This window comes from Phyllopteryx taeniolatus, chromosome 16 (assembly GCF_024500385.1).
Source record: "Phyllopteryx taeniolatus isolate TA_2022b chromosome 16, UOR_Ptae_1.2, whole genome shotgun sequence".
In the NCBI taxonomy this organism is placed as follows: Eukaryota; Metazoa; Chordata; class Actinopteri; order Syngnathiformes; family Syngnathidae; genus Phyllopteryx; species Phyllopteryx taeniolatus.
Genome location: NC_084517.1, coordinates 22,326,032 through 22,348,353, shown reverse-complemented (window position 1 = coordinate 22,348,353; position 22,322 = coordinate 22,326,032). Strand labels below are relative to the sequence as shown.

Genomic DNA, 22,322 nt, shown 5'->3' with positions numbered 1-22,322 from the left:
GGAACTATATTACGGGGAACCCTTTATCTGTGTATATTTACACCAAACATATATTTCAAAAAAATTGAGTCAATTTATTTTGTGTTTCCTCAAAGAAATGCTTCTCCCCAAATAGACGCCTCCCTTTGACCCCATCAGGAAACAAACAAGTAGCAACCGTAATGACTTAAAATCCGAGACGCAGCTGTTCACGCACGGACAATAACGAGTTAACCGCTTAGCCCATCTGAACTTTGTTGCAAAGAATTCAAGCACAGAGACTTTGCGTTTGACAAGTTGTATAAAGGTCTGTCCTGTGCTACACGCAGTAGCACTTTCTCTTGAAACATCACAGTCAGCTGTACAGATGCCACGTCGGCCCCGTCGGCGGTGCTGGTTAGCGGTCACAGTAAAGATAATTACGGACAGCGAGTGTACTAATTGGGGTGCGGTGTTTATTTTTTTCACGTGAACACTGAGTCTTGTTCTGAATTTAAACTGAGCGTGATGTCGATCACAGCAAATCTGAAAAAACAAAGTCATAAGCCATCACGGAAGTGTGTCGAAGGTTCTGCTGCAGAAGTGTGAAGGAGTGCCTCAGGGCACCGCACCGTTCATTGCCTTGGCTATTTATTACGGTGCTTTGAAGTGTGTGTCCGGGAAGCAGCCATAAGTTAATTGCACTTTCATTTGCAGCATGAATCATCTGCACCGTGCGCTGCCCTCAAGGTTGTCATAAACTTGAATATCGGCAGCGGAAATACGACACAATTCAAGTTGACTATCTATCTCTATCACAGTGTACCTGAAACTCTTGGTCCAGTTTCTTCTCAATCCAGTCGGTCACATGGACCAGAGTGACCTCCCTCTCGCCGAGTTTGGGCCGCGCTTTGAGCACCAGGTGAGGCGGACTGCGGAAACCGTACCTGAGCGCCCAAAGGAGACGTGAATGGGGATTTCGAATTTGCATGATGCAAACATGCTGATGAAAAGAAGCAAGTAAACGAAATGACGGTGAATGAAATATGATATCATTTTCTCTAGCGCTTGTCCTCGTGGGGAAAACATGCAAAGCCCACGCAGAGAGATTCCAACCTGGCACCGCTATTCAATCAAGCATATCGTTGCAAAGGTGTTGTAACCCGGCAGAGGGTGCCGTGCAGAATCCTTCAACCAGGACCTCCGGGAAGCGAGCTTACCATATCCTGTCCGTAGGGGGCGGTGGGATGTTGACAGCGAGAGTCCCTCGACACTCCTGCACCTCCACGGTGAGCAGCAGCGGCGTGTTGGCCACCTCCTCCATCTTTTTCTTGATGAACTCCGTCTCTGTGGCCTTCTGGAAGTACTTTGACTTGGCGATCTTGTCCACAAAGCGCATGATCTTGCCGGGCCTGTGGCCTCCCGCGTAGCTGCGCATACGCATACGTACGGAGAGAAGCGGAGGCAGACGGGAGGAAGCAGTGAGTCAAGTTGTTGTTATTTATTAACGACAGCGATGATGGAAAGGAGCGGGCGGCCGCTACATTAAATCAGCAGCGAGTCGTCCGTGGGTAAACTGAAGGTTAGAACTTTGTTTTTTTCGACAATATTGTTCTGAGGGATGTTTGCTCACCCTTCGCCTCCGGGGAGAACAGCTTTGTCACTGAAAAGTTCCGGCGGATCCTCCTCATCTGAGGAACCGGCACTGGACGACTCCTCGTCGCTGTCCGCCAAACAATAAGCGCGTGGCCTTGACCTGCCGCGCGCGCAGAAACACGCAAAGTTAAAAATAGCATTTGATTTTGTTTAAAGGAACATCACGGAAGTCAAACAAAAGTATCGGGACGGAAATGAAGCTGGATGTCTCCGATCTTTGACTCTTGTTGAGTTTTATTCTTATTTTTTATTTGTTTTTTGTCAGAACAAGACATGAGTCAACAACAAAAGGTGGCTGTAGGGCCCACACGGCAGGCAGGAAACGAATCCCGCTTCGTTTTAGTGACCTATGAGACTCACCGTGTGTTGGGTAATTCCACAGTCCAGAGAGATGCTTTCATATTAAAGGGGAGCAATTGGGACAACAGAAACATCTCCACTTCAATCCGTTTTTGTTTTCCCGACGGCCTTCGAGCCATCGAGCGTACGACGCCACAGACCCAAAAGCGTCACGATAAAAGCGAAGGGCTCACCACTCCCTGCCGTGCTCGCCCAGGCCCTCGCCCTCCTTGCCCAGACGGGCCAGGTTCATCTTGGTCTCCAGAGTCATGAGGAAGGAGCCCGTGTAGGAGACCTCCAGATGGAACCACAAACCTGGAGAGACAGCGCGGCAAACAGAAACCTTTCAGCTATAAAACTGTGATTGTGCCTCTTATGCTCATAGTCAAGAAAGTACTGTTGTTCGTGCATGGCTGCCAAGAACTGCTTTCATCCCGTGGCGGATGAAAAAGGTCAGACTCGGTCTCGGGGCAGCTGCACTTCCTCGCTGGGTGAACTTCCTTCCCCGCCGCCGTTGGCGCCACGTGTCCTAGTCTCGTCCGAGAGTCCCTCCAAGTGCGATCGCAGCCACCCGGCGAAAGGCCGCAAGCCGTCGATGCGCGCTCAAAAAGCTTTGTAATTGATGTTAGATGACACAAGGTGGCGGCAAAGCACTTTTTGCTGTTAGACAAGGCTATGACCTGACCACGACTTTGACTCATGACAAATGAATAGAATGCTGCGTGCCCTTTGAACCTAGCTTTTCATTGGAGCCGGAGACAGGGAGGGAGGCACGGCAGAACTCACTAATAGATGAGGGGAAGCCAATTATTATGGCTTCGTAGAGCGAGGTAATACGGCAAATGGGTTCATCCTCAAAGAAGAGCAGCGAGGGAACGGGAGGGACACGAGAACGTGGAGAAGTCGAACCGGATAGCCGGCAATGAATACAAACATAAAAGCATCATTCCACAACATCTGTTCCTACCTCGGTGGTCGACAGAGGGTTTGGAGGCTCCGAGAATCTTGGGAATGGAGAAGCCCATGTCTAGCTCCGTCAACGTGAGCTCATTCATAACGTACGGCAGCTGAAAAAACACCCAAAAGTTGAAGCAGCTTTAGTTTTCAAAAGCAAAAATGATGTCAAGGAGGAGCCTGTGACTTCTTACAACAGGCTTTACTTGTATTTTTCCACCTTGTTTGCCATTTAGCAGTCGTCGTGCTAAACCGTGACATTTGCCGATGTTAAAGGAGCTCTTCTCTGATTGGTCGCAAGTCGGTAAACGGGAAGACGAGGCTGCGGTGCAGCAGCAAAAAAGCCCAAGTGGCGACATTTTGAGAACATTCGTGCTATCCGATGACGGAACGGCTTCAAGTACTGCGTTCGCACGTAACCGAACGAACGAACGAACTTGAGTTTGATTTAAAAGAGACTAACCACCCACCCGGATCTTACTAAGCTTCATTTGAATCTTTTTGGAGACGACGTTGGCCCAGTGCTTCTCTCCCAGGAAGTCCCAGAATATTCTTCCCAGAAACGCGTTGACCCAGGCTTCCGTCTCGGCCGGCTCGTCTGAAGTCCCGGGCATCTGGGAGGGCGTCTGGGGGGGGGGGCACAGACACACCCATACACATGCAATCAGGTAGACGTGAAATGTAGAGCATGGCAGGAACAGCGTGGCGCGATATGCGGCAGGGGTCGATACCCAAATAGCAAAAGTCAGATCAAATCAAATCGACTTATTGACATCCCCACAAAAGCTTTTGCAATTGCTTATAAATGCCACAAGAGGGCAGCAAAACCCTACTTTCGTCTAAATGAAGCTCCTCAACTCACATCAACATAGTTCCTTGGCACCAGGATGCCCAAAAATGGTGGCAAAGCCCTACTTTTGTCTAAACGAAGCGCCGCTGAGGACAAAAGGGTCAAGCAGCGTGGTGAGTTTTGCATCCGATGACAGGATCGGTTCCTGAGTGAACTCTGTGAACGTGTGAATGCCGAACTGCGAACATACGGAACTTCCCTGTACCACCTTCAAGCTTTCCCCGTGGCGTCTTCCTCACCTTTCTGGTGGTTTGTGGGCTTCCCTCGGGGCTGCGCCCGGGGCTCTGCGTGGCGGCCGGGCTCGTGGGCGCGGGCCGGGGCTCGACATACTCGGCCATGTACAGATTGTAACCCAAGAGCATCTTGCGCCTCACGCCTCCGGCGGAGCAGCAGGAGGGAGCCGAGGAGGCGTCCCGGTGGCGAGGCTGAGGGTGGCACAGCTCGTCGGAGCTTCCTCGCCCGCCGCTCCCGCTGTCGGCCTCGTGGCCGCCGACGGACTGGTTGCTGTGGCTGGGGGGGGGCTGCGAGGCTAATAATACAAAGGGGGATAATATTCAATTGTGCAATTCCATTCAATTCGTATGGATTATGTACGGCTGGGAGGTTCATCCATTTGATTGACTACTTCGTCTTTATTTGAATTGTTTTTATATTTAATTTTATATTTGAATTGGTCTTTATTAGTCAGTATAATTTCCGGTAGCGCCTACGCATTGCGCTGATGTGCGATGCGGGAACGAACAACATATAAAATCAGTCAGTTTCGCCCACTTAGCAACTATTTCCAAACCCTTAAGTGACTATTTTGTTTTGTCAAAACAAGACAAGCGAGTTTAATTTCTGCAAATCATGTGGTCCTTCCTTTTGAACATTTCAAAGGCATTTCGCCCACGCACGCGTTGCAAAAGCAGTGATTTATCGACGGAAACTTTTGACCCGAGGTTTGTGCCTAATGCAAATATTATTATAATATTAGCTCGCCTCGCCCCACCTGCGAGCGCGACGGACGGGATCGCTGTACGGGCCAGGACAGCCGTGCAATTCGACGGCTCATTTTACCATGTGAAATTGTCGAACCTTTTCAGTGTTCATTTATTAACATTTATTTGTGTTTACAAAAGGGACTTTTTTTTCCCAAGAAGAAGTGTTGATGATGAATGTTATTGTGAATGAGAAACGAAGAGATCAAGTGTGATTGAGCAAATTTATGCTCATTAAATCCACTTTTATGAATTGAACACCTCTCTCCATTCTCATCGTTTGATACAGCCCTCGTGTCGGATCAAATAAAGGGAGGGCAGATTTGAATTGGCCTGAGAGACCGTTGACATGTTTTGGTGCTGCTGTTTTGGTTAGCAAAATGAGCAACACCGGTCCCGCTCTTGCCCGCCACATCGCAGAGTCGCGTCATGCACGCGCAAGCGCCGGATTTCCGACAGTCGCGAAAACGGAGCGCAGTATGTCTTCCCAAATGTGTGTGTGCGTGTGTGTGTGTGTGTGTGTTGTACACTGACCGCCGCCTCGCCCGTTCGACTTCATCTGGGACGCGAGCAGAAATCTCCGGAACCACTCCTCCTTTTCCCGACCCGTCCTCCCGAACAGGTAGATAGTCAGATCCCCTCCTCCGGGCGCCGGCTTCTTGTGCTCCTCCGCGGCCGCTTCGGCTTTTTCCACCTTGGCGTCCGCTCGCTCAGCTTTCTCAGCCGGCGTTGTCGGTCTGTCCTCTTCACCTTCGACCTTTTCTCCCCGGGCTTTGGACATGAAGTCGTCCTGCTCGGCCAGCTCAATGCAGATAGGGTACTTCTTGTTCCAAACTCGTTTCCTCGCTAGGCTCTGTGGCATCAGGTAGATCTTTGGAGGAGAGGGGGCGGGGCATACATGGAAGTAAAGGCAATAAAACGCTATCGGCGTCATTTTAAGAGCAGGAAGCCATTGATATGCACAAACCGTCAAATGGCTTCCATTTAGGATTTCAAATGTTCTGAATAATAACTTCCAATTAGTTCAATCCATCACAACCTCATCTGATCAGCTACGAGTATGACAGAAATATAAGCGTCTTTACTTGACACTGCTGCCAAATGAGCAAGCTGGATCTGTTCTGGATTCGATTTGGTTTACTCGTGCAGCTTCTGATCTTGAAAATCTATTTAAAAAACATGCAAATCCAATTGCAGAGTTCTTCTTTCTTTTTTTACATTTCCAAAACTTTTGCGATTTCTTAAAATACAGTTTCTTGAAAAAAGTATTTCCTAATTTTGGATTTTTGGGGGCATATTTATCAAACCAATTTTAATATCTCACAAACAGAACCCAACTTGATACAAAAGGCAGTTTCTAAATGCTAAAAGTATCAAAAGTAATTGCCTTCCTTTTTTTTCCGTCGTAAGTTTTTGGAACGCCGAGTTGCGTTTCACTGGCCACACCAACGGCAGAGTTGTTGAAGCAACGAATGACCTAAAAGTCAGACAAAGTGACGCAGCCTACAAGATCTCAAAAAGAAACGCAACATGCACCGATCCAAACAAAGTCAAGAGCAAGTGAAAAGCAGTCTGGAAAAGGTCAAGGTCAAGCCATTCCCAAAGATTTGGGACTCCAGCGAGCCTGGTTATCGCTGCCAAGGGTGGCACACCCAGTTACGTGGTTTCGGGGGCCAGACAGGTTTGACTTCTTTCCCCTCTACTAAATAGAATCATCATTGAGAACTGAAATGGTCCTTTGCCTACGATTTTGTCAATGTCTTTGTCTCCAAAGTGTTCTGTAAATTGACCGTCTGTTGTCGTACTCGAGCGGCTCCAACTACCGGAGACAAATTCCTCGTGTGTTTTGGACATACTTGGCAAATAAAGAGGATTCTGATTCTGATTGGTCGGCGATCGGTCCAGGGTGCCGGCTGGGATGAGCTCCGGCTCGCCCGCAACACGCCGTGATTTTGATCGGCAAGTCGAAGATCAATATCCGCGGAGGAAGCCTTCGCCATCACACAAAATCCATGTTCATAGAGTAGAACCACTAAACGTCACACACAAGTAACATTGTTCCGAAGGAAATCGACTCCAACTCCAGCGTTGGAGTTTCCCCGAAATATCAGCAGCTGTAGATTGGCAGTTCCACAAAATCAAACAGCGATCCGGTCATTACCAACACACCTTGCTGTCGCTCAGGTCGTAGATCTTCTGGCTGATGTAGGTGACGTCGGGTTTAGGCTCGTTGTGAGTGGCGCGCCGGGAGATGTTGCGGTTGGGCTTTGACAGTCGCAGGACGGAACCTTCGAGGCGGACGTACACGGAGTGCGTCAGGGTGGCGTGGTACATCTCCGGGTCGTAGCTGGGGATCTCGTTCATCCAGCCCTGAGATGTGGCGGGGACGCAGAAGGGAAGAAACACAATTTGTTTGAACCAAACAAAAGATGCTTGCGATACCTGAGAATAAAAAAGAAAGCAAAAAAAACCCGATTGCTTCAAATGAGGTGACCAGGACACGTCCACTTTTGGGGTCCTGCAAAATTCACCTCGAAAGGGTTGGAAAATTGGCATTTGACTCCCTTTTGTTCATGAATTGAACTTATCAGTCAGTGGATTGATTGAGTAACAAACCCTAGGAGACAACCCGAGCTGCAGATCTACCCGATTCTGGCAGGCTTGCTTTCGCTGTTCCTATGTGATTATTTTGGTATTTTCTCAACACCTCCATTCCAGACTTGCATCCCTACTCTCTAGACTTGAGCTCATGCAAATCATTTGCTTAGAACTCGCTTCTGAAGGTCTCCCGAGAGTAAAGTGCAAAATACAGTTGCTTTCCCACCCGACGGAAGGATTCAACACACTCGAGAGAAGGTGCAATGCTACCACTGGCTTTGTAGCTAAGCCCTTGTCAGTCCCAAAGAATGTTGGAGAACTGAATTTCAGTGCTAGGAGGCCGCATGTTAAAAGATGTTCAAAGATACGAAAGAACAAATCAGCCTAAACTGAGTGTGACTGCCAATCTATCAAAGACTTGTGGGCCTAAGGCTTAATCTTAATATTGTTTGCGTCTCACCTTGAATACGTCTGGTTCTTTGATATCGAGCTGGGCCACATTCCAAGGTTCTATCCCACGCCTTTGCTTCCTCGTTCCCAAGTTGGAGCGCCTTGGAGCTGACAGCCAAAGGACCAGAACGGCCAATGTGAAGCCTGCAAAAATCCCGTGGACCAGCGCACGTACATACGGTGGGAGCGGAAGGACTAAGTAGCAGTAGACCAACTGCGTCAGGCAGACCAGGCCGATCCAAGGCACAGCCTCCACTTCCTCCTCTTCTTCCTCCTCAACATCCAGTTGACTACACAACCCGGTGCTACCGGTGTGGAGGCCCCGGGATCCTGGATGATCCCCATTTGGACTCTCCGTGTCAGTACACAAGTCAAAGTCTTCGCTGTAAAGTTCACAGAAGTCCTCGTCTTCCTGACGAGCAACGAGGGCCGACATGGAGCAGCGACCCAGAGTGAGCGACGGCGACCTGGCAAAGGTGGATGTGGACGTCTGGCTGAGAGTCGGCGCTGGTGTCAGTGAGGGAAAGGAGAAGAAGACGGAATCAGGTCCTCTACCGACGGGGGTTTCGTCATCTTCTTCCCCCTCGGCTCCCTCCTCCTCCTTAATGCTGTAGTCGTAACCTTCGGATTGCCCGTTAACCGCCGTGATGCCGCTTAGCTCCGATGCGCTCGACGATAGCAACCTGGCCCGGTGAGGGCCGCTTCCTACGCCACCTGTGCCCGATTCCTCGCCCATGAGCTTGGTGAAAAGCTGCAGCGGGTCCGACATCACCTCCGACAGACGTCTCCTTGTATCTTCTATCTTGGCTTCCACCTCTTGAACCTTGAAGAAGGACCTACCATCTGGGGACACGGTGGGAGACGAGGGGGCCGTTTTGGAGTCTCCGCCGACCTGACTGGCAACGACGGGGGCGGAGTACAGGCGAGGCTGGGAGAACTGCTTGAAGAGCTGCATGTTGCGAGGAGGCGGCCGCTGGCACGGCTGTACTTGTTGCTGATGGGGGACATGATGGAGAACTTGGTGAACAGACCCTTCCTGGTGCTCAGCCTTTGACGAGTCCGCGGAAAGGGACTTGACCAAAGATTTCATTAAGTGTCTGTGGCGGGCGTGCGACGGCGCAACGGTGGTCGGCGGCGGGGCGGGTTCACGGGCCTCCGCGTCATTGAATGAGGACCTGACCGGGCTGAGGAAAGGTCTGGAGGATGAAAGGCCGGCAGACTTGCAAGGGGAGGAGGAGCCGGAGCGTGTGGGCTGGAGATTGGCTAAAGGACGTTCGGAAGGCCAGGAGGAGCTGGCGAGCGGAGTCGAGCTGAGCTGAGGACTGCTGAAGGTGGGAACGATTGTCACGGCAGAAGAGGCGGCGTTTGCGGGAGGATCTCCTGTGGTGGTCTCAGACTCAAAAACCGGCTTCTCTTTCGGCCCGGAAACCTCCGGACCTCCCGCACCATCAAGCCCAGGTTTCCCTCCGGCGTCTACCCCGTACAGCTCCTCTTCCTCGTCGTCCTCCTCCTTGCCGAGAGCAGAGAAGTGGATGGTGATGGTGTCACGCGAGAGGGAGCGCTGAACCTGCAGCTTGGGTCCCGGCGCGTGCCGAGAGGGGGGGGTGTCGGCACGGTGGCCGCCGGGACCGCTCGTCGCCATCCGGCGCGCCGCTCGCAGCCTGGAGGGCGACAACACAGGCAGGCCGCCTTCAGTAGCATGAAACGCTCACGAGGAACACGGTCGCAAACTAGCTCGGATCACGTTGGGATCCGTCGAATTTCCGATCTTTTTCTGTTGTCGTTTAGACCTTTTTCACATTTTGTGAGTATCAAAGAGAACTTCAGATCTCAACAATAGAACAGAACAACAACAATTGCTCGCTGTCTGCAATTGTGTTGCATTGCTGTTAAATCTTGTGATTAATTTCAAAGACATCGTCACTCACGAGACCACTCGAGCATAACGATGCGATTGCAGGAACACGGCAACACACAAAGTCGTCCATCGTCCGCTGGTTTGGACTCGATGAGGTCCCGTGTTGTCATCGTGCGTGTTTGTTCTTCCAGATTGCACATGGGACCGCCCTCTCCAGCATCAACGCACTTTGCCCTCTCCCCGGGGGCTTGCCGCTAATGGCCGTTAATGGAAGGAGGCGGGACAAATGGAACTGGCTGAGCAGATTGTCGTTCATGGTGAAAACATCGCTCGGGACTTTCTTGTTGGGATTGCGCGTTTCCCCTGCAATGCAACCGTTGTTGTTTTTTCAATCAAATAATCGACAACTTTTGTGTACAAAATGCTGCCGTGCAGACTTCATTTGAAATGTTGGTCATTGATTTAAAAAAAATAAGTTAGCTTTCCACTGACTGCAAAGTGACTTTCTAGATAAAAATTGGACAAATAGCCAAGCGTCATTTTACCTTCAAGTTTGATTGTTACATAAATAATACATGCGTAAAATGTATTATGATGATGAAATTGAAATATTTGTGAGGTTTTCAGCGTTTCTACTGGTGGCCTTTCTCCACGCACACTCCAAAAACGTGCGTGTCAAGCTTAGTCAACGACAAACAAGCTCAAAACGATGCGCGTCGTCTTACCAAATGTAACAAAATGCGCTCAGAATTGAACATGGAGCCGCAACGTTTCCATTTTCGGAAGCCCCAAAAGCCCAAAGGAACCTCGATGCTGTTACAATCCACGTGTCAAAACATCAGCGCACGCGAGGCCGTTCATGTGGCAGTTGCCATGCCGACAGCGATGAGCTCATTGTGCTCGGCTCCCATCCTCTTATTTGTTTGAGCAGAATGGAGAAAGGTTACGTTTTGCTGTTTGCGAAGATCTTGGCGCCAGCTGGGAGCGCAAACGGACCTTTTTCTTCACTGAAATGTCAACAGTTAGCTCTCCGCAAAAGCAGGCTCCGGCTTGCCATCTCAGTTCCGACCTTCCGGTGCCCGCCCTCGCGTGGGTTTCCTCCGAGCGCCGCGGCGATTGAGGATCTCAATTGTCCATTGGTGTGAATGTGAGACCGGGTGTTATCATTTGCTTTGTATGTACTCGAACACAACGGAGCATTTGGAGCGACATGTAAGAAGAAGATTCGTGAGGGCACGTCGCGTCGTCAACTGTTGCATAGTTTGCTTTTTCGAGACTGACCTTGACAGATTCTGAACTTTGCTCAGTGACTTTCGAGTTCCAGCGTACCCGACCTGACCTCGCTCTCTATGGTTACGTTCGACTTTCGTGTCCTTGCGTATTTTGGGCAGACAAGATTCGAGGACGCGACTCGAGTTGGGATGAAGGGACAAATTCCCTTAAGACTTGACCTTCGACCTTCTCCTGTGGCTCATGGTGCCTTCACGCCCGCCTTGACGCTGACACTCGTCTTTTTTCAGACACAAAAAAAGATTGAACCCATATGGGTAGTGACGTCAGTTTGTAGGCAATATTCACATGCCGAAACTAACCTCCCATTGTGGAAAAACTCATCGTACGGACGTCGTAATTAGGCGCAGGTGTGAGTTGTTGATTTGGAATGTCTGGTGCAACTGAAGCTACATTTGTTTGGGCAAATATAACAACGAAGAGCTGCTGTCGCCGCGTTGTTCGTAGTTTTCTTGATGCCGCCCAAAATCAACGGGACAGCGAGTGCGATGGAATCAACTGGATTTTCTTCGTGTTCATTGCATTCTTCGGGTAACGTAGCTTTAGCGCTTTGCGGGCATTCAGATGAACACAATTGAAGAAACAAGGCTGCCCCAAACATTTTGGGGGGGCCGCAAGGGAGACTAAATGTCAGGCTGCTTTCGGCGTAGTAGTATCGGAACGCTTTTCCAGTCCGAGTGCAAATTCAACCCTGACACGATCCCGAATTGAATCCTTCATTTGGACCCTTTTCCGTCATCTTTTGCAAATGAATGCTCCAAATGTTAAGTTGTCAGTTTATAGAGCAAATGTTCATTTGACTCCGAAACCAGAGAAAGTACTGATTTTGCAGCGCCCTCGGACTTGTTTCCATTTCCCCCCAGGATACATGCACTGGCGTGAATTTGGGCGTGTGGGAACCCCCCCCCCCCCAAAAAAAAAAACCTCTGAGAAACTCTTCGAAAACATATTGGTCGCATCGTTATTTGGTGTCGTACATGTGTAATAACCGAGTGTTCCGCACCCCCCCCCCCCCCCCCCCACTCCAATGAATGAATCCCCGATTTGCCGTCCATCAATATCGTCTTAAAGGGGCAGGACCGCGCATTGGCGTCCAGAAGTGTAGCATCATCACGGCTGCTTTATTCCTATGGAAGATTCGTGCTGCTCATCTAATTGATACCGAATCGAGCTCACCTCGGTTACTGCATCCTCATGTCGGCGGTGCAGGCTTTCAAATCTGCCGGATCCCGCACACAACGGGTCGGGGGAGGGCCGAGCGGGCCGACCTGCGGCACGGCACGTCTCTCTGGCGCGATTACGCGAGCCGAGCCGAGCCGAGCCGAACCGAACCGAGCCGAGCCGAGCCGAACCGAGTCTTGCCTTTGCTGAATGGGAGCGGGTCAGCGCCAGCCGCACCGCCTCGGTTCGTGTTGATGTTTGACTGCCGCAGGAAGGACGACGACGCACGTCCGCGCGACGGCGACGCGAGCTGCGTCATGGCGCCGCAGGAGCGCGCCCCCTTCCTCAAATTCACCTCGGCCAATACAATTTTGCCAATAGCAAACACACACACACACACGCACCGGCACCAATAATGGAGTCTAGGGATTTCAAATAAGAGGCAAAAAGGCAAAAAAAAAAAAAAATTATTAGTATTCAAAAGCTCATTCTTTTCGGTCACACTCGAGCGAAGCGAATTGCAAATCCATCCAGGACTTTTGTGTCAGTGTTTCTATTGCAACATGCTGCCATCTAGCGGTCAAATGTGGACATGTCAGCATGACAAAACCCTTTGGACTTTCTTCACCGCAGATTTGAATGTTTTAAAATGAGAATATGATGTGACATACCATAATACCGAATAGTCAAATGTTCAATTTGTAACGTTATTGAACATTAACCCCCACAAAGTATGACATATATTATCAATTATGACACAACAGAATACAACGTAAGGTAACATCATCTAATATTTGATTGTTATACATATTTTTGGAGATATGAAATCTGAAAAACAACAATCATTGAATCATTGCCAAGAAATATTTTAAAAATGATCAAATGTTTGTTAAAATATGTTAATGAAAAATATATATTCACAAATAGTTGACCGTTTATATAATAGACTTTAATTGGATTTGCATGAACATCACCTGTTATTATTTAATTATATAATTGTAATTTGTTGCTTGCTATATTAATTCGTGGATGTATACATATCTCCATAAATGTAATTACATTGTTTGAGTCAATTAATTTTACATTTTATTGATGAAAACGTTGCATAAATGATTTATTCTTGCCTGCGTGAGCCTCACTGCACTGCAAAAAGAAAAAAACTTCACTTGATATCGAATACGTTTGTATTAGAATTTGAATGCATTATTCCGTTACATTTATTTCGTGTTGTCATTTGAAATGATATCCGCACATCACCTGCAATGAATTAGCACGCAAATTGTATTCGTCGCTCTAAAACGTGCAGTTGCATCGCGATAATGACGCGTTTGAAATTGGGACGCCACCACAGCGCCACCCCCTGGCGGGCATTTGCACCGCAGCTGTCAATTCGTGACAAATCGCCTCCGAGCTTTCGGAGCGTGTGAATTCGGACGTGACGTCCGTCATTTGCATTCCTGCTGTGCAGCTCTGCAGGCGGCAGTTCACTTCCTCCTTCCTTTTCTTGATGGCACACAGCAAAACGCAAATTAAAATCATCGGAACAATGCTAGAAGACGTTGGAAATAACATTAATGTCATACAAGTCAAACGAGAAAAAGAAGCTCCTTTTATTTAAACTTTCCTGGTCCCCGTCATCAGAAACAAAACAAATGTCACCCAAAGCGCTTTTTGTTGACTGCACTGCTTCCGCTACATCGGTTGTCCAATCACATCTCAGCCTGAGTGTGTCGTCACGTCCATGTCATCTGCAATCCTTCCCAATCCCAAGTGCGAACAGATGCAACGCCAAGTGCTGCAAATTAGCAATGGGATTGTTCCTCGAACCAATCGCCGCAATTCTGTCGGCCTTGAAAATATTTTGCTCGATTCAACATCGACAAGATTGATTGAAAACGTCATCGTGGGATCCAACAGGGTCAGAGCAGAGGTCGCATGAAAAGGTGGCGCCCCCTCCTCCCCTCATTTTTTACTCATTTAGTTTTTTGACATTTCCCACCTCCTGTCTGTCTACAGAAGCCCCGCCCCCCCCCCTTTTTAAAAACTATACACCAAAACACAACAAAGGAAGCCTGTTGTGTGGAATTGTTCAAAAACAGTTAATACGATTGAACCAATTGTTTGGACTGCCTTCAATCTGGCGCCATCTGGTGGCATCTTGGCATTACAGCAGTTGATTTCGTTTCGCGATCCCAAACTTGTATTTCAAATGATCTTTCCCCACTGAAACGAACGGAAATGCCATTAATCCGTTGCGGCCCTTGTGCTCCTGCTGGTGTCGCGCCTCGGCCACCAGGGGGCAGTACAATACAGTCAAACACACTAATTAAGAAGAGTTTCACAACTAAGTGACTCAGTAATATCAGACGTTTTTTTTTTTTTTTTTTTGCAGAGAATAAAGAATATATGCCAGAGTATTGTTGTATTGTCTGTTTAACGTTATACCACACTACATCGCATTGCGCGTTAGCATTAAGCTAGCAGACTTTGGAAAGACGATGCTCAGCGTTCCACTGAATGCTTCATGGCTTGGAATGACGTGGACCTCAAACCCAGTCCCCCGCTCTTGTAGATGAATGTTGTACCTTTTGAGATGACAAGAAAACGCACTTGGGTGAAAACCTTCCGGATGACGTCAGCCACACAGGTGTGTTTATTTTGGACGAGCTTGCAATCAGTCATTTCAATCTCATCAAAGAAAATGTTGATTCTTCGGGTACAAAAGGAAGCTAAACAAAAGGAAGGCCCCCCCCCTCCCATCAGAATCCGTTTGTTCTCCGGCTGTCCTCCGCCTAACACATCTGTGACGAGGTTGAAGTTGGACATCGGTGCGGTTTGTCCATTGAATCAATCAAAAATCAATAAATGGCATTCTGCTCCAAACGGGTGGATTTGAAATCGCCGTCATTGTGATGTAGCTTCGCCGATTAATATTCAAGGCCCCGCCCGCTTCACGGTTGGTACCCACACCCAAGGGTGTGAATAATACATATGCTGTGTTTAACAATAATCCTGATATTTGAAATTGATGATGTAAGAGTGAGCGGGCGAAATAGCCAAGCTTGCGTTCATCGTTTGGATTCTCATGAATGGGATGAGATGATGAGCTCCAAATATCAAACTTCTCTTTTCTTTTCATTTCCACCCTCGCCCCCTTTGAGATCACGTCCCGATTAGCGGGCCGACGGTTCCTGAAGCCCCCGCGTTCTTTCCCGTGCGTGAAGCGGCCACCGGCCGCGCCGCTCCAACTCCTCCACATTCTCGCGTTTGGCCTCCGCTCTGATCCGCTCCCGCCCGGGCTGCCCCGCCGGCTCCTTTATCCGGGCGGCCGCGCAACCCGCGGCGGGCAAAGCCAGACCCGCGGTCCCCCGCAGCCTCGAGAGCCTCCGTCTCATTTCCCCCCGCGGCCGCCCGCCGCCCCTCTCGGCTTTTCAATTTTCCGAAGCAATTAGAAGGAGATCCCTCTCTTTTGTCGTATATCCCCGGAAAGAAGAAAGCGAGGGAAGCGGGGAGGGAGGAGGGCTAAACAATGACAGAGGACCGCGGAACTTCTGGTGGAGGTGTGGCGCCTAGCCAGGAGCCACTTGTGAAGTCCTGATATTAGGATTTGTTTGGAGTGGGATTACGTTGCAGATTCCAAGTTCCCATGGAAGGGGCCCGAAGCAGCCGGGCCGTCGGGGGGCGGGGCGGGGGGTTCGGGTCGGGGCCGCAGAAGAGCTTTCTACGAGTTTGGCGTCCGTCTGAATGGACGGGGCCAACTCCCAGCGTGCTCGCCCTCCATCTCGGAATCTCGGATGGACACAGAGAGGCTATTGAAGTTAGCCGAAGACCAACCTTTCGTTCTTCTCTCGTTAAGGTTGGCCGCTTGACAAAAAACAATCGATTCTCCTCCAATTTCACACAGAATTGAAACAATCTGTGTCTGCAGGAAAACTCACCAGACAAAGCCTTGGGTTCTTGAATATTTGCAGCGCTAGCTTTTTTATTGTCAAAGGGATTGAAAACACTGTGCACGTCAGCAGCCGTTACAGCATTCAAACGCTTGACTTCAGTTGTTGCCGCTGAGGGCGGCCCCACCAGTTCTTAGGTTCGGGGGCCATTACCTTTTCCCGCGCAGGGCCAGGTAACTTTGAATCGCTGTTTTTGGTTTGTTTTTTTCCCTTAGATGAAATCACCATTTCAAAACAGCAGTTTAAGTCTACTTGGCTTACTGCATCCACACACACCGGAAGGAGTCGTGATCAATTGCTCATGATGTACAAACTGTTCTATTTCATGATGTGATCGCTATATGTTTTCGAAAGTACATTGTATATCAATAAAGTATATTGATCTTGTATTGTGCACATACGTCATTTGAAAGATCCATGCAATGTAGAATTGAGCAAAGAATCAGCAGCACCATCACGCCACAGATGTCGCCCACCCCCCCTTCTCATGCACTTCAATGTCTCCCGCCTCCCCACCACCCCCCGTCACCCCATCCGTCTTCGTCGACAGCCCCCCTCTGCCCCCCGCCGTCGTCTCCCTTTGAGCCGTGCCGACGCAATACATAAATACATAAATCTGCTGCCTGCGTATGTAATGCATAATACGTGTGTGCGTGCGGCATATAGACGGCAAGCCCGCGTCGACCTCTTTCATGTGTCACCGCGTTACAGACGCACGACAAGGGGCCCTCCCGCCCCCAGAACCTGTCACCCGGGCCGGGGAGGGGCAAAGGGGTGGTGGGGGTGGGGGCGGTTGGCCAGGGGACAAAAGCCGCCAGTCAACCTGGAGGCGCCGGTGCCAGAGCGGCTCTCACGGTCTGAGGCCGTGCCGCCGACCTGATGGCGGATGCGGCCCAGAGGTGAAAGGGCAAAGAGGCTGTTAAAGTGTCAACTGATCTCCTTTGGTTACCGGGCACCCGCGCACACACACACGCATACGCGTGCACACACTTTTGATTTAACGTTGTATAAATCCAAGGGAGGTCACGACCTCCACTCGTCTCGGCTTTACGTTCATACTTCAAAGGGCAAACGATGATTTTTACACTTGCCCTCAAAGTCCACTGAGAGACAAACTAAGATTTAAAGGCCGCTTTTAAGTGTAAATGGATAACGCGGCGTAGTTGTTTTTCGTGACTGGAAAAGCCCGAAAAACATTTCTTAGGTGTAACATTAATACCTTTGTAGCCTTTTAAGAGAAAACGATTAGCATCATTCATAAAGGGTGGGCTTTATTGAAGTTTGGACGAAATAATAAACACGCGGTAATACTTTATTTTTATGTAGCCACAAAACATTCTTTAAAAAGTGGCTTCTAAAAAAAGAATTTCATTTTGGGTCTTGCTGGTGAGGTCATTACTTTAGTCTCCCAATGAGCAGTTTTATACGTCCAGGTACATCTCAACCAATTAGAATAACGGAGAAAGGTTTTATTATTTGATGTCAGTAGCTCAATTCCAAAAGTGAAATATTATTATTTGGGGTTAATCAGAGGCACTAAATGATGGCAGATGTGTGCTGAGTCCCATTTCGCATGAATATGATACCCAGTTATTAGAGGGTGTGCACACTTGTGCACCAAGATTATTGGACATTTTTAAATGGAGTTGTACAGGTTATAGTTGACATTAATGGTGGAAAAAGTTTTGCAAGGTTTGATCTTGGTCTTATTTTGTGTCATTCACAGGAACCTGGCATTTGAACGGGGGTGTGTGGACTTTTTATATCCACTCTACAATGAAATCCAAAATGATTGTAAAATCAAAATGTGGGTATGTCCAGTCAGTAGCCACAAGATAACCACAAGAAGATCTCACGGCACCCCACCGAACAAAAACGTCACCAAAAAAGTGGGCGAGAACGCTTCATCGCCCGCGAGTGGAAGAACGTTTACCTCAAGACTGAGAAAAGGCTCAGGATGGCAAAATCCTTGATTTACGGAGCTCCGGCTACGAAGCGCACTTGAAGTGATGCTGACTCAGTTGAACATCAGCGACTTTCCGTGCGTTCGCCAATCCCTCCGACAACTGCGTCTGGATCGCGACGCACACTTACTGATACTGCCGATCCCAACTCCAGAGCGACGCGACGCGACGCGACGCGAGCCATCTACAGGGATCTGTTCGTCACTACAGCGGTTTACAAATCTGAATTTCCCAGACGAGCCCGGCGAGACCCTCTTCCGCGCCAGCTCGCTCAAAACGGACTTGACGACTATATTCATCAGTTGACAGTCCCCAGCAGGGAATGAGTTTGTTGTTCTGTCTCTCGACGGACAAAGATACGTTATTTGTAGTACGAGTAAATAGATCATTTTCAGACAAATGAAGTGAAATGGGACAATGTCCTGCAGCACATTTGATGATGCTTTGGGCTCACTGCATTAAAAGGACCTACGACATGCTCCTTGTTCTTCTTTGTCGAGTGACGTTGCCGCCTAGTGGCCTGGCATCCGTATTGCAGCATTTCAGCTCATTTTGCACAAGTCCACAAAACTTTCAACTTTTAATGAGACCTGTCGTGCTGTTACAAGTGATACAAATGAAAACAATGAAGAGCGTTTCCAAAACGTCTATTGCGGCGTCCTCCTCACCTCCCAGAGACAAAAGGTGAGCGAGTGAGATGAAAGGCGAAGGCGAGCTAAAGGAGGAATTTTGATCCCGCTGCGTTCGACTGGCCGTGACGAGGAAAGATTCAAAGGACGAGGAAAAAAAGGAAGGCCCCCACGCACCCGCGACAAAAACAAATTAACATGGAAAACGCTCCGGCTCGTCTCGGCCGCTCTCTTCAAACCGTCGTCGGGCCTCTAATGGGGGGCCAAGTTCAAAGCCCCTCTAGACTCTCGCCCGCCGCTTTGCCGAGATGGAGGAACAACACTTTGGTCTCCGGCGCCCTCCTGATGTTTGTTTATCCTTTGCATCAGTCTCCAGTCTCTCACTGATCCCCTCAACCCCCCACCCTCTTTATTTGAGTCCATCCCCCTTTTTCTCGACTCCATCCGCCATCGACTCCATTCCCTTTGACTCTGTTTCCTCTCGTGCACCATCTTTGTTAGTCCACGCCGCCTTCATCACATGTGCCACTCTTTCAGATGTGACGTTGATCAATGTGCGGCGGCAGCGGGAGGGCCGTCCTCCTGCGGGGTCGCTTGTAAGAGAGTCCCGGCTAACCTTGGATCCCGGTCAAAGCCTTGACGGGCGAACCCTCCAAAACAACCCACTGTTCTGAGACAGATGGCTGCACAATGCTGAAACACTAATGCCCCTTTGTCCGCTGCCTGGTATCCTCTTGGCTTGCTATGTCTGTAAAGTGTATACTGTGGGGTTTTTTTTGGTTTTTTTTTTTTTGTTTAAGCTCCAATCCTAAAAATGTTAACTTTTGTTTGCTTGTTTGAATGTCTAACTGACTGGTTTTGAATGATTTTTGTATATTGCACCTTTGAAGTGTCTTCACTTGTTCTTCTGTTTGAATGTCTCTGTAAAGCACTTTGAGTCACCTTGCAGTTTGTTGAATTGTGCTATACAAACAGATTTGGCTTGCCTTGCCTCGCCTCAATTGATTTCAGTACTTGGGGTTTCATGACTTCAGAATTTGTTCAATTCAATTCAAACCCTTTATTTAACCACGAGGATCATTTGGCATTAAAATGCCAAATAGAGCAAAATGACAAAACTAGTAAAAACTTTCTAACAGACAAAAGCAGAACATTCACAACAGGTTCAGAGACAGTTGCACCGTCTGAGAGAGCTGCAGTCTCTCACTCTCATTAAAAACCACAGAGAGTGGTCCAAGTCCAAAACCTGCACTGACAGATTCCAATTTGACTTTCAGCAGTCAAATCAAATCAATCACTAAAACAGCCTTCTTCCAGTTGAAGAAAAAAGGGTTGCATGTTCCAAGCAGACCGGGAGACGCTAACGCATGCTTTTATCTCCAGTAGACTTGACTATTGTAAGGGTCTTCTGACTGTCAGGACTCCCCCAAAAGAGCATTAAACAGCTGCAGCTCGGGTTCTGATCAGAACACATGACTCCAGTTCTTAAGTCTCTACACTGGCTCCTAGTCAGCTATCGAAAAGACTTTCAATGAAATTATTTTGGTCCTGAACACATGAAAGAAATGCTAATAGGATCGCTTTGTAGACATGTCGCTTGACGATTCCTGGAATCTTTCTGACACACCTCGTATTTGCTGATAATGGAATTCACGCAGAACGTAAGAGCATGGACGTGGGCTGGGTGAAAAGCGTGATATTTCCAACCAGAGAAAAAAACCCTTGTCCTTAGGACAAGCGGGTAAAGTTTGCTCAACTCGGCCAAACGGCGAAACCTGTCCTCGTTCTGGGTTCTGCGCGGTTTGTTTACAAGGTTTACAATGTGTGCTTCAGTAAGTTAAACGTTTGACGTGTGCGGGAGGCGTAAAACTCTTTCTAAAAGTTGATTTATTTAACACGGTCTCTGTACCACGGATTTTCCCCTATTGCGGGTGCTCTGGAACGTAATAAACGGAGGTTCACTGTACTCGCTATCGACGCCTTTCCAACTGTTTCTAATTGTTAGCTAAGCTGGTAACTAGTGGACATGTCAGTTACAAACGTATCCTTTTTATTGTAGTTCATGACTCGAGGGACACATGACACAAAGTCCACACAGGAGGGCCGGAGGTGCGACTCGAACCCGGAACCTCGGAAGTACGAGGCGGCGGACGTGCGAAGCGGAGTTAAGATTCAGGGGGAACTAACGCGAGGCTAACGTTTTGACTGATGAATGAATTCATTCACAGATTGCTGTATTACTCCTGTGTATCATTCAGGATTAGAAAGTCTCGCTCGCCTCGTTTCTCTTTCCGAGATGGCGCCTCCTCAAATGATGAACTGGGGCTATCTGCTCATTAAAAGCTCTTCAAAGCCTCGCATTGACGCAAAAGCAGCCATTTGAATGGGTGCCGCGCGGCTGCCGGGCTCAGCGTAATTTCCCCCGGATTTTCATGATAGGCCTCCCTCAAAGCGCTAACAACAAGCTCGCTCTGAAGACGGCCAGCGGACTTCATCAAGTCCTCGGGAAAAGCGGGCCAGCGCATATTTGCGAAGGCTTTGTTTATATATGCTGACAAAAAGAAACGTAAGATTACATGGAACGAGTTGGACTGGGGAGATAAGAGGTGGATAAGCGTCGTTTGAAGATAAAAGTTGCGACGTCCCGTGATGAAAGTTATTGTCTTGAAAGTCCGGAAATTGGTTTATGTCTGTGATGTGGCACCTTTTCCTGACATTTCCTGGATTCGAGAAGAAGGTTGAACAGAAAGCTCCTCCAAGTGCGTCTGCGAGAGGAAGACGAAGAGAGTGGAAAACCTCCAAAGCTTTACATCTGGAATTCCTCATAGGCGGGGAAATGTTTGAAGTGCAAATCATAAACATTATCCCGCCGAATAAACACGGGTTTGAAAGTTTGTTATGATCCAAATAGCACTCCTCTCTTTGACGAAGCGAGAATATTTGGGAGATTTTGAATTATATGCGATCAGAAACGATTGAGGGGTCGAGTCCAACCTATTTATTGGAGTAATCCTATTTCGCCGTGTATTTGCATGTGTGTGCGTGTGGTGGCAGACGTGTCACCAGGACCATTGACTTCAGGCTAAACCCTTCCTGATGGCTTTTTTTTTTTTTTTTTAAGACGCAGATGGAGACCGGGGGCTCTTGACCTGCGACCCGCGCCACTAAATCACATCAGTCGTTCGGCCGGAAGGGGCCGCAGGCTTTCACCGAGCAGATGGGCAGCTGCGCACATGCGCGCGCACGCACGCACGCGCACACGAGCTGAGCTGTGCATAACAGAACGGCGGCTTTCAATATACTTTTTAGGATTAGCACTGTGTCGGTGGTACATAACGTAAGTAACGCAGTTTGAGAGCCACGGATCCATGTCACGGTTCGGCATCGCGGTGGAACGAAAGATCAAGCACCGCCCCTGAAAATATCCACGCCACCTGGCACGCATCCCCTGCAGTTCCTCCAGTGGAAAGGGGCTTCGTGATCCCTACAAAAGCCTCTCAGGTCCCCTGGGAAAGTTCCCTAGGTGGAGACGGCCGCACAGCAGGCACCTTGCATTCCTGGCATAGCATCGAGAGCAGCAGACTATCTCCGCGGCTGACCGTCCACATCTCGGTTGCCCGGAGACAAACAGGAGAAGTCGAGGGGGCATGTGACCACAGGAGGGAAGCCCGAGAGGGGGGAAGGC

At 48.9% G+C, this 22,322-nt stretch overlaps 1 protein-coding gene across 4 annotated transcripts in view; it reads right to left on the bottom strand.

Moving 5' to 3' along the window:
* Positions 1 to 22,322, bottom strand: part of tex2 (testis expressed 2) — a 43,759-nt gene that overhangs the window by 2,937 nt on the left and 18,500 nt on the right. The window contains exons 1-12 of one of the 4 annotated variants that reach the window (XM_061749376.1): positions 12,110 to 12,249; positions 9,714 to 10,006; positions 7,796 to 9,446; positions 6,907 to 7,107; positions 5,272 to 5,608; positions 3,997 to 4,286; positions 3,378 to 3,533; positions 2,921 to 3,020; positions 2,148 to 2,268; positions 1,592 to 1,714; positions 1,179 to 1,388; positions 785 to 905 (exon numbers count right to left, since the gene is read on the bottom strand). In XM_061749376.1, the coding sequence (XP_061605360.1) occupies positions 785 to 905; positions 1,179 to 1,388; positions 1,592 to 1,714; positions 2,148 to 2,268; positions 2,921 to 3,020; positions 3,378 to 3,533; positions 3,997 to 4,286; positions 5,272 to 5,608; positions 6,907 to 7,107; positions 7,796 to 9,427 (3,291 nt within the window). In that variant the 5' untranslated portion in view covers positions 9,428 to 9,446; positions 9,714 to 10,006; positions 12,110 to 12,249. Of the gene's footprint in view, positions 1 to 784; positions 906 to 1,178; positions 1,389 to 1,591; positions 1,715 to 2,147; positions 2,269 to 2,920; positions 3,021 to 3,377; positions 3,534 to 3,996; positions 4,287 to 5,271; positions 5,609 to 6,906; positions 7,108 to 7,795; positions 9,447 to 9,713; positions 10,007 to 12,109; positions 12,250 to 22,322 lie in introns of those variants that run through there. The other 3 variants (XM_061749377.1, XM_061749378.1, XM_061749375.1) reach the window with 3 other exon arrangements.